This window comes from Scomber japonicus, chromosome 1 (assembly GCF_027409825.1).
Source record: "Scomber japonicus isolate fScoJap1 chromosome 1, fScoJap1.pri, whole genome shotgun sequence".
In the NCBI taxonomy this organism is placed as follows: domain Eukaryota; kingdom Metazoa; phylum Chordata; class Actinopteri; order Scombriformes; family Scombridae; genus Scomber; species Scomber japonicus.
Window position 1 is genome coordinate 10372539 of NC_070578.1, and position 11877 is coordinate 10384415.

At 41.2% G+C, this 11877-nt stretch overlaps 1 protein-coding gene across 2 annotated transcripts in view; it reads right to left on the bottom strand.

Moving 5' to 3' along the window:
- The window catches only part of LOC128356189 (A-kinase anchor protein 13-like), a 96168-nt gene that overhangs the window by 54908 nt on the left and 29383 nt on the right, over window positions 1-11877 (bottom strand). For both annotated transcript variants that reach the window (XM_053316665.1, XM_053316673.1), the window contains exons 7-9: window positions 10439-10634; window positions 8018-10175; window positions 5721-5806 (exon numbers count right to left, since the gene is read on the bottom strand). In XM_053316665.1, coding sequence (XP_053172640.1) covers window positions 5721-5806; window positions 8018-10175; window positions 10439-10634 — 2440 coding nt within the window. The remainder of the gene's footprint in view (window positions 1-5720; window positions 5807-8017; window positions 10176-10438; window positions 10635-11877) is intronic.

The window sequence follows — 11877 nt, forward strand, 5'->3', positions numbered from 1 at the left end:
TAGGAGGTACAGGAGGATCCATGCTACCAGTAGCAGAAGGAAAGTCCAACTCTATGGACGACGTCCAAGAAGAAAAGCATTGCTCACAAAATGGCACAAAACTGCAAGATGAAACTTTGCCAAAGAACATGAAAAAAGCCTGATGAGTTCTGGCAGCACATTCTTTGGTCACATGAAACCAAAATAAATGAGTTTGGATCAGATGAAGTCCAGCATGTTTGGAGTGGAGCTAGCCAGGACTACCACAGTGACCCACTGTGAAACATGGAGGTGGGAGTGTGCTCATATGGGGTTGTTATGAGGTTTCATGAGTGCAAAAGGTGTAGGAGGAATTTTCTAACATGACAAGGATCCCAAAAACTGTGCAAAAATCAGTTTAAAAAACAAAAAAAGTGAAAACTGTGACCTGAAACCAACAGAACACCTTCAGATTATTTTATAGAGGAAGACAGAGCAACACAACTCCATCATCGATACCCAGGAGGATCCACTTTGTGATAAAAAAGGAGGGTATATAAAATATAAAAAATAAAAGAATGCAGTCTCACTAATGAAAGCTGTGCTGACTTTTGTTGCAGTTTCTTCTTAAATATGAATATTTTAATTGGTCAAACATGCTGTTTTTTAATTAATTAGCTTACTTCTTGTAGGGTTTTGTCTAAAAATCAAATGAAACAACTATATGACATTCCTATTGCAAATTACTGATGTTTATTGGTACTATATCTATTGAAGTGTAAGGTCTCCAAAAAAGATGAACAATACTCTCTTCTTAATGATGCTCAGGTTTCTGCAGTGTCATAACTGTCAATATTAGGAAGCAAGTTGGAAATCAAGACTGTATAGTTGTATTTGTATAGTGCAAAGCTGGTTGTCATTTAAATATGTGGATAAAGGCACATATTGTCAAACTGTCTCTTCTGGAGGACATTCATAGTGATGCACTAAGTAAAATAGTAAATGGCTGCATTTCATTCACACACACCAATGGCAGATAACTACCAAGCAACGTGCTGATCATTGGGTATCACCAAGGACACTTGTACATGTGGACAGGAAGAGAAGGGGATCAACCAGTCCGTGACAGAAATAGTTGAACATAATTTTGAATGGTCACCTGCTTTGGTTGTTGTGGTTGTGTCATTTTTGTCAAATCTTATTATATTGATGATACAAATATGACAAATATGATGAATTACAAAAATCTATGATAAATCAGTGTCCCCAACACCTCCCAAATAAGACACCAGTCTGCATGCTGCGACTGAGCAACAGGATATTTGGATCCATGCAAACATGTGGTCATCTTTATGGACTGTGGCTAGTCCCTGACATACAAATCCAGCTTTGACCTCAGTGTCCAATAGCACAAATACATTAACACCAGCAGTAACAAACAAATAACCCCCCCCCCCAATAATCCAAACTGCCAACCTACCATGGTGAACCTTCACAGGACACCAGGTGTCTCATAGTTCAGGGAAACAATACAATCAATAAACTCATTAACTCAAACAAGCAAACAACCTCCCAGCTTGTATTTCTATACCACTCCACGTGATGAAGAGGGGAAACAGCAAAGAAGCACACTAACATATACATATGGATCTATATTAAAACCAGGAAGCTTTTCTATCACATGGCTTTAATTACTGGCTTAACAATGTTCTTCACTTCTTCCACACTCTTTCACAAAGTCTCTTCATTGTACTGCCTTCAATAACCAGAGGATCAATTGTCGCATGCAGTAATTAATCACTGTGCATCAGGCAGACAGATTCTTTTCAGCACTAATTTATTCCAGTATAGGATTACGATTCCTCCATATTTAAATGTTTCCCATCTTCATTGGAAGGTGCTAAGCAGTGCAAGTGAAAAATGTAGAACGTGAGAAAATAAATGAGATGGATCTTATTGAGCGAGCAGCGCTGTGACCCATCAGTCATTAAATAAAAAAAATAAAAAAACTCAATAGGCTTTTGGTTTTTACTTTAGTACAGAGTGAACTATACCTACAAGTTCAGCCTCCACAGCACTAAAATAATACTGTGACATATCTCAGCTATATTACACATACATGACACATAAATAATGAAGTATTTAAAAGATACCCTCCAGACATGTTTAAAATATATAAAAATATGATTCTGTTTTTAAAATAATTTCTGTTTGATATGGTCAAATCAATTATCACATTGAAATCAGTGTTTATTTTGAAGGTTTAACTGCCGGACACAAGACATCTCTGACTTCTCTGTTAAGTTTATTGCCAGTGTACTGGAGACTTTGAGTTTCCACATCATGCTTGTGTAAGTTGCACACTGGACCACGACTGGATTCAAACTAGTTGTGATTTCATAAATCACACTTGTAAGTACAGGCCTTCAACTCAGATATTAAGTGAGCACAGAGAAACTTTCCTCCTCCGGCAGATGAATGTGAAAACAGCCTTCTAGTGTCAGATTGCACGTACATCATTCTGCATGGTGAAGCTCAAACATCCAACTGAAGGAGCAAGAAGCAAAACACATTTTGGATGATTGGAGGATATTGTACAATCTTGTATGATATAAAAGTGTAAGTGCTGCCCCTTCTAGTTCTTGGCGTAATGTGCTTTTTACTTTTGAAAATACAGGTAAAATGTAACCTTTTAAGTTAATACAACTTTTCTCAATGTTGCATTCATGGGTTTAAATGAATTCCACATGCTAAAAGAAATCTAGGAGTGATCTGATTTTATATTATGCCTTTGTTAAGTATTTTACACTCCTCAGCACAAAGCAGCTCACAAAAAAACCTGTTACTGCACTCGCTTGAAAGCTTTAAAGAGCACAATGAGCATTATAGGTCACAGTGTTGCTGTGCAGACTCACTAACAAGTTTCTGTACTCCAAAATATAAAATTTGCAGAAGATGTCGAAGGACTAAATGTCTGCAATCTTAATAGCTTACTCTATCTTGTTAGCTATCTTGTTAAAACATGGATGCATTCTTAACTTTAATTACTTCATAAACCTTACATGTCACTTCATGCAGCTAGTTGGTGTGGCTGCCATTAAGATTTTGTTGTTTATTCATTATTCATTATTATTTATAATTCATTATGTATTCATATTTTATGTTTCCCATTTTTAAACAGTTTTGAGGTTTCTTTGATGTCATTTAACACTTATGACAAGGTTAATATGATTATTATGATGATGGCTGATTATAATTACTACATTTCACACTATGTATTACAATTGGTCAAATTGTGGAAACTTTTGTGGGAAGTTTGTAGGCTGCGTCTCTTGTAAACCAGCCAGTCTTCACCTCCACTCTTACTGTAGTTTGTTCAACACCAGCATGACTCCAAGTTGCCTGTTCACAGAAATTACAGGAGATCATATGGCAGGTTATTAAATTCTCTCTCAGGTCAAGAGGAGAAGCTCCAATGACGCCATCAATGGTATAACATTGCCCTCTGCTGGCGACCCCAGCATCCTGCAAGCTGTATGTGTGTATATCCTCATGTAGTCAAACATCTGGCATTCAGAATAAGCCACTGACCTAAACCGCAGCCCAGGAATAAGCAAAGCCACTCCAGTCTATGGCTGCTGAGGAATCTGTCAGTCAGCAACATTTCAGAGTAATGGCTCCGTCTACTGAAGATCGCACCCATTGTGCTCAATGGCTGAGAGAGAGTAAATGAACTGCATAAGAGTCTCCCGCAGGGTGAAGGAGATCCTGTTGCATTTTACAATAAAGTAAATCTAGAGGTCTTCTTCAAGGATGCAGGTGATATATTCCTTTTTGTTGTTACAGCACTAATCAAAAATCAAAAGGGAAAAATGTTCCAGTCCTGAACTGTGAAAATCTCTAGTTAGTACATCAAGTTGAATAAAAGCAAACTCTGCCGTCCCATCCCAAAAATCTATGGAGGATTTTATTGAAAATATTATGTAATCCCTGCTATTCCTGCCAAACTTTAAGAAAGAAGTCACATTTTTTAATCAAATGCTCCATGTTCACAGTTAAACTATGGAACACCACCATTCTGCTGCAGTGATGGCCTGTGCATACTTTAGGCACATTAAACATTTATATAATAAACTATTTAACACACAGAAAAGCAGCATGACAGAATAAACTAAATGTTCTATATACCAAAATATGCCGGCAGCTATCCTGTGAAAACTAGTAACAAACGAGCCAGGTTGAATTGTATTAAAACAGAATGATCAAGAACATGAACTGCATGTTTCTTTTCACATGATTCTTATTTCTCTGTTGTGCAAATGAAAAGTACAAGTTTAATGTTGTCTAAAGTGTCAGATATTTTACACAACTCAAAGACAGGAGGCTCTCCTGCTGTATTAACAGACACTGTCCATGGAGGGTTTCCCATACATTCGTTTATTAGTGTCGGCCTGCCACAATATCAACAATGCACACAACATATTAGTTTTCTATTTTTAGAGCTGTGCTGCACCCTGGCTGTCTCTGTGGGGCTGCTGTGGCTCAGGAGGTAGAGTGAGTCCTCCACTGATCGCAACATTGTCAGCTTGATCCTCAAATCCCCCAGTCTGCATGTGCCTGAGTCTCTTTGGGCAACATACTTAACCCCAAACTGCTCCTGGAGGCTGTGCCATCAGTGCGAGTGTGTGTGAAGGAGCATTAGATCTCCTGATGAGCAGGTTGTCACCTTGCATAGCAGCCTCTGCCATTGCTGTATGAATGTGTGTGTGTGTGTGTGAGTGAATGGGTGAATGTTGGCATGCAATGACAAACGCTTTCAATGGTCAGAAGACTAGAAAGGTGTTACATGAATGCATTGTCTCTCTCATAATTACATGACAACAGACCCATCTGTTACTAGCATGATGTCACACGCTCTGGTAAAAAAGGTAGCAGCATGTACCTTTAATATGATGCATTCAAGGTAACGCTGATAAGTTAGTTTATCTGTTCTTTAACACAATCTCAGAGACCCAACTCTTCAAGTAAGTTATTAGCAATCACGCAGAGCTCAAGGAGACATCCTGTCATCCTGACGAGGATGTAACATAAAAATTAATTTGGGATAAATTGGGAAAAAAGGAAAAGGTGCACAAAAAACTCCAGAAATCTGAGCATTACTCTGTGTGTGTGTGTGTGTGTGTGTGTGTGTGTGTGTGTGTGTGTGTGTGTGTGTGTGTGTGTGTGTGTGTGTGTGTGTGTGTGTGAGACTGGGTTTTGAGGTTAAGGTTAGAGTTGGATCTAGGTTCAGGAGAAGCACAGGTGGAACTAATAACATTCAAAATGACTCTGTTCTAGTAATTAGTGATGTTATTAGTTACACCTGTGTTTGATAAATCCAAATCTCTGCTGTGAAAATGCTATGCTCAACTTTAGTTTCTGTCATTGACTACACACTAACCGGTCTTTTACTTGAGCTCTTCACATATTTAATTGGGTTAAGCAGATACACTTGGGGATCTAATTATGGATGATGGATTGGCTTTAACCCCCTGCTCACAGAACTGTACTGATCATGTCTTTACACTAGATCTTGCTCAGGAATTTAACTTAGCTGACTGTTCAGCACACACACAGCATCTTCCTACCAACGGTTATTTACTGTAGGGTGTTTTAAGAGTTTAGCAAAGCATGACTCATTATAGAGTCATGTTAATCATACCCAGGTATACAATAAAGCAGAGCTCAACAGCTGACAGCCACTGAGGAGACTTTGAGCTTACCGTGGAGAAGCCTGTTTCCTCTGCTGGGCCATTTTCTTCCTCCTCTGCAGCAATTACAGAGTCTTCTGACATGATGATATCCTCCTCTGGAGAAATTCACACAATACAATGCAATCAGTGTGACGGCAAATCCTCCAAATATAGGAATCAATAACAAGTGTTTAGAGTGAAGGGACCCGAGACTTCTTCACAAAAGATACACTGAGGAATTAACTGTGTACAACAGTGATGTTGTAGCCTTTGTCTAAATAACAACATATAGTCATGTCATGTGGTTTTATTTGCTATCAAAACATCCCTGAAAGACAACCTAAAAGTAGAAGGATAATGAGTCTCATTCACAAACAATGTGTATGCACAAATCTGTGCTTAAACAGTGCGCACAAAAGTCATAAGCCAAAATACAGGATTCATTAATATGTTCTTACCTAAAATTGTTCTTATGACAACTGCCTTATTAGATTGTGCATACACACACACGTACAGTCAATATGTATTCAGTGTAAGCAATATATTTAACGATTGGGCCCAATATACATTTACAAGTTTGAAATTGATGAAATGATTGATGATTGAAATATCTTATTTATCAGAATTTCTTTATTGGAATGTGACAAAGATTCAATTTCTCTGTCAGATTCAGCTGTGAGATCTGCCCAGTCTGACAGGTCAGTAGCTGAAGGAGGGAGGAGCAGCAGTAGAGATTTATTTAGATTAGTCCACACATTTACCAACTTTTTATTTTGTTACAGATGCACTGTGTGGTAGTTGTGCAACAGGCTGTTTATGTATCCAAACAGCTGTGTCAGTGACATGTTTACCAGCCAAATCTGCCTTTTTTGGTTTCTACTTCTGAAACTATTGTTCACATTTCACTAGCTGTAAAAATGTTTTGCATTTTTACCACCACAGTCCTATTTGCAATGAGTGACAGCTCTCTTTACTGCTGCACTGCTCCAACAGAGCCTTCCTCATAAAGAGAAATAGGGATGCGGTACTATGGTAATTACTGATAGGGAATCAGAACCATTCTTAATTGACTGGGTTGTTACCGCTAACATACACACAGTGGCAAAAACAAAAACAAATGTCTGTATGCATATAAGTGAATGAGGCCCGTTAACCATTTGTATGTAAATGAATTCAATATAATTTGATGATAAATACAGAAATCCAATGGTACAGTGATGGTGCTGTATCTGAAATGGATTAAAGCTGTCGATCTTGGTAAACTTACGTAAGTGAATATGACTTGATAAATATCAGAGAGTGGAATAATCTCTGAAATGACTATAAAAATGGAATTATGTTTTGTTTTTAAGCACTCACTGGAATCACATCTTTAGCTCCAAACCAAAGCTTGTCTCCGATCGCCTAATGCTGTCAACTGAAGCTAGACCATTTACTGTCAGACTGTAAATATATCCTCTCATTCATAATGACACCCCACCCTCTGTGTGACGCACAGCCCCAACCTTCCCCTTGACCTCTTTTTATTAGACTTGGGTCCAGTACAATTATTCCTGATGAGTGAAAATTGCCGACAGAGGAGTGCTGGACGTTCGCATAGAGAACTGAGGCACTGCAGGGCTCGCTTCCTGCTCCTCACTCACATCAGCTGGCCTGAGTATGTTTGTTTTAGAGAACCCAGCCTTGTAGCTGTGCGTCTAAGACTTGGTCACATGCTCTGGTAATGTGACTCTGCCTGCTGACATATGCTGTAGCTAGGGCGTGCAAGTTTGCATGAGACAGAGAATCTAACACAGAACATATGGATATAAAGTGGAGTGCTGGGAGACTACACATGGCCTTAGGTATCAAAGATATAAACCAGCTCAGTATTTCCTGTTACATAACATGGCACAATGCTTCCCAGTGTTCCACTATGAAGTGATGGGGGAACATTATTGTGCTTATGTCACATTTTCAGATAACTCCTTTAAATTAAAAAAATAAATGAAACCTACATAATTGATAAATGGTAAGACCCTATTAAAACGACAATTGGCAACCAAAAAAGCATTATGACAAACAAAGCATTTCTTTGCAGTAGCAATATATCAAAACAGGGTGTCACAAAAAAAAACTGAAAACCTTTGTGAGCACAATTACAGTGAGCTATATTACATTTAACTTTGTGGAGCTATTGCCATTAATCACCAGTGGAAGACTGAATCTAATTTAGCATATTTGTTTAGGAATAAGACTTTGACAAACATATTGCCCTGTGATTTATGTATGTGTGTGAAACTAGGATAAACCTGAGCTGGGACTGAAATAAATCAGTGTTTGCCCACCTTGGATTGGACTGCCGTGGCCCTCTGAGGCTCCATCCACTGCGTCGAGAGTCATTGGATTTTCCGTCATCTCACTCTCAACATGTGGCTCACTTGATGCTTCATTGTTCAGAAGAGGCGATTCCGCTCCCACTGATGTGACATCTACAGAGTGCCTTAATCCCTCGTCAGGTGTCCTTTCATCGGCTGTCATCTCTGCAGTATCTTGTTTGTGTTGCTGTAGAGCAAATTGCACATTACCACTCTCCTCTGTTGAGGCCACCACAGATTTATCATCTGTCTCTGTGGGCTCAGCCTCTCCTTCAGCTAGACCAATCACTTCACCCTCCTCTGTAGCAGATGGACTGGATTCACATAAGACTCTGTTGGTGACCTCTGATGCAGAATGCTCAATGTCTGCATTTGGGTCAGAGTCGTTGGCCTCTCCAGTTTCACTTTGAACAACCTTCAATGTTGGATCATCTCCACTCTCTGACAGTGCTGAACCTAATGACAGATCCATTTCGGGAAGCTCTGGGGCAAGTTTTTCTTCTGTCCCCTCAGGATTCAAAGCCTCCATTGTTTGCAGGCCGGGTGACAGTTGTGCTTCAGGCTCAGTGCCAGGCTGGCTGCAGTCTGTCACTGTCAAAGCACTGACACTACCAGGCTCCACAGTGTCCATGGTTAGTGAATGTTCACTGCTTTCACCAGGTTTTGAATCATTTGGTTGCTCCATATTGAATTCTGAAGAGGCCAGTTCAGCTATCTCAGTTTGAATCAAGTCCTGCTCCTCAACGGTTGCATTTTCCTGAGTCGGGTGGAATATGTCTGTTGTGGAGCTGCCAACTGATCGGAAACTGCCATCATCATCGCTGGAGAGGCTGTGGGTCATCCCAGAATCAAGGTCAGCGTGTCTTTCACTGGAGCTAGGCATCGTTTCAGGTGGTGGGTTGCAGTCTACTGAATCTGTCTGTGTATCTTCCGCTGAGTTACCAGCAGTCTGAAAAACCGCTGTATTTATTGCAGATGTTCCTTCAGTTTTGTCAGGTTCGTCCATAGAAAAACTTGTACTTTCTACATTGTATCCAGAAGGTTCAGCTGTGTTTTCACCATCCAGCTCTTTACCGATCGTTCCTTCAGTACAGTTCCCAGTTTCTGGAGCTGAGCCCCGCTGCTGCTCTATAGCGTAATCCCTACCAGCTGTTTCCTGGTTTTGTTCCAGGCTGTTTGTGTCTGGTGGAGGTTCCCCCTCATGGAGGCCTTCTATCAAGAGACATGGAACAGCAGATTCTGACTCCTCGATTACATCATCATGGTCTATCAGCGATGGGTTGGGGAGGTCCCCCGGGGTTGATAGAGGGTCTGTTAACCCTTCCCTCTCAACTCTCTCCTCTAAAGTGAGTGCAGCACAAAGTTCTTGGTCATGTTTCATCTCTTTTTCTGCAATCTCTCCATCCTGGCAGCACTCCTTCACTTCAGAGTCACAGTTGTCCGAGGCCTCAGCGCCTTCTGACGAAGGGGATTGGCCCATGTCTGAAACTATCGTGTCTCCACTGGGCGTTATTAAATCTGTTGACTCGGTCTCCTCCTCTCTCCTCCTTGCTGTGCCGTCCTCTGTTTCCTGCTCAGATCTATCTTCACTTTCTGTGGCCTCCTGTCCTTCCCGGATCACAGCCTCTCCTCTATCAGTTTCCTCTGTCTGTTTACCACAGTCTCCTGGTGGTAGGGTTCCCACAGTGAGGTTCCCTGCTTCTGCCTCACTCTGTGCTTCTTCACTGCTGTCACACAAACTCAAAATAGGGGTGGAAATAAGAGGCTGCTTGCTTCCCTCCTCCTCCGTTTGGCAATAATCTTTCTCAGTGTTTGAATTAAGACACACCCAATCCTCTGGGGGCCCGAGGCCATGCTCCTGGGGGCGTACTTGGGACGTCGGAGTACTCACAGACAAACTCCGGTCTTTTTCTGCATTCCCAGTTTCATCACGTCCATAATCAACACTACAGCTGCTTTCCACTGAGCAGTTTTCTTGCCAGCTCCCTTGAGTTGTTGTATCCAGGCACTCCGATGCTGTAGCAGGCGGCTGTAGTCGATCCAGACAGGTTATCTCTGTTTCTACACCGTCACAACATTCAGCAGCTGTGTGTAGAGAATCAAACTGCAGCTCCAGTTCAGAAACTCCCTACAGAATGTAAAAAAGGGAGAGGATAAACATTAGCTTTCCCCTCAGAGGAACAAAATGAGCTGCTCTCTAGTTCTTATCAATCTGCAACTCTGTGATTGCATAAGGTGTTCCACTGGTTATACAAACCAAGCTTGAAGGTTAAAAAAATGAGGGCAGTGAAAAGACAAACAATCCAACAATGTTCAGCAGCAACAAAGCTCCTAGATGAAGTCAATGTGAGTACAGATAGCGTACTTAGAGGGCTGGGTGGCATGACTCACCTTGGCATGGAGATGACATATCAGGTGCAGCAGCTGCTCAACACTCCTCTGAAGGGTCGAAGGGTCACGGCCGGGTTTGATGCTCAGCGTCAGAGTGTGTGTGTTCAGCAATGGGAGGTTGCAAACTACCCTGGCGTCTGTAGAGGCCGGCTGGACAGTCCCAGTTCCTATGTCCGTCTCTGTGTCCGTCTCAACCCTGCCGTGAAATAAACACTTAGATCATCCAGGGTCCGTGGCGTGATTGGCTAACGAAGTACAGAACTGCTTTCAAGAGAAGGTTTTAACGATGATGTCAGCTGACCAACACTCTCCCTTTCCTTCGATAATCTACATTTATCAGTATAAGGTTTGTTTTTGTTTTTTCTTGAGAGTGGCACATGCTGTGGTTGTTATACTAGTCTATTATAGCTGTTTAGCAAGTTATCAAGCAACCTATAGAGATGATGTCAAGTCATAAAGTAGCTAGTAAAAGTTAAAAAGTTCCAGACACTGTGGTCAGTCAACCAAAAGTGTGTGTCCCTAACCCTTGCAGTAAAACACACCCTGCAATACTCAACTTTGTGACCACTCCTAGCTGATAAGCCTTCTCAGAAAATATCACTACCTCTGCTGCATTTCCTCCATGTTGAAGGTAAAAGTATTGGAGTGAAGTGTTTTTGTTCATAAAGATAGTGCTGTACAGTGGTGACACAACCCAGCCAGGCAGATCCGTTTGCGTAATGCTGGGTGGATTGCTTCGCTCCGAGGCCTGGCGGCTGAGGTCACCAGCTAGACTGCAAGTGACTTCACTTTTCATGAAGGAAATGTAATTGCCAACACAAAGAGGGAGCTGTTGTAAAGCAGCTTGTAAAGTGCACACTTGCCAACGAGCAAGCTCACAAAGTGGTAGTTGTCTTTCAGCTTGTGGCATCTTCATTTTGAGTTCAGTTAAAACTGTTCTGTGGCAGATAAGTAGAGTGCTTAAAAGATATAAACGGGGTCCATTTCCACTTTAAGCCACGTCTCAGTCCATTTACCAAAACACTGTTTTTCCCCCTGCAGTTTAATGTTTTACTATAAAGGGATGAAAAGAATTTGACCACACTAGTCATTCAGAAGGAAGGCATTATTAGAGGTAATGCCTGACAACTGCAAACAAAACACACATGCCTTCTCCTTGCCATTTAAATCTGCAGAGACAACACTGCAGCGTATGTGGATTAAAGTAGACTTTCACTGAGTGGGATGTTTTTGGAGAGGCAGTACAAGCCGTCAGTAGACAGAGAAGACCGAGGCTTTTGTGTTGCGGAATAGTTTCTCTCTGGATTCCCATGGCAGCCCACGACTTTTCAATTTGCCCTCAACTATCCGACTGCAGCTGAAAGTGCTAAGCTAGGCAGCAGAGTGGCTTTGTGGTGATGTTCTTTGGATACTTCTATTGTTCTGTGAAGACAACAGAC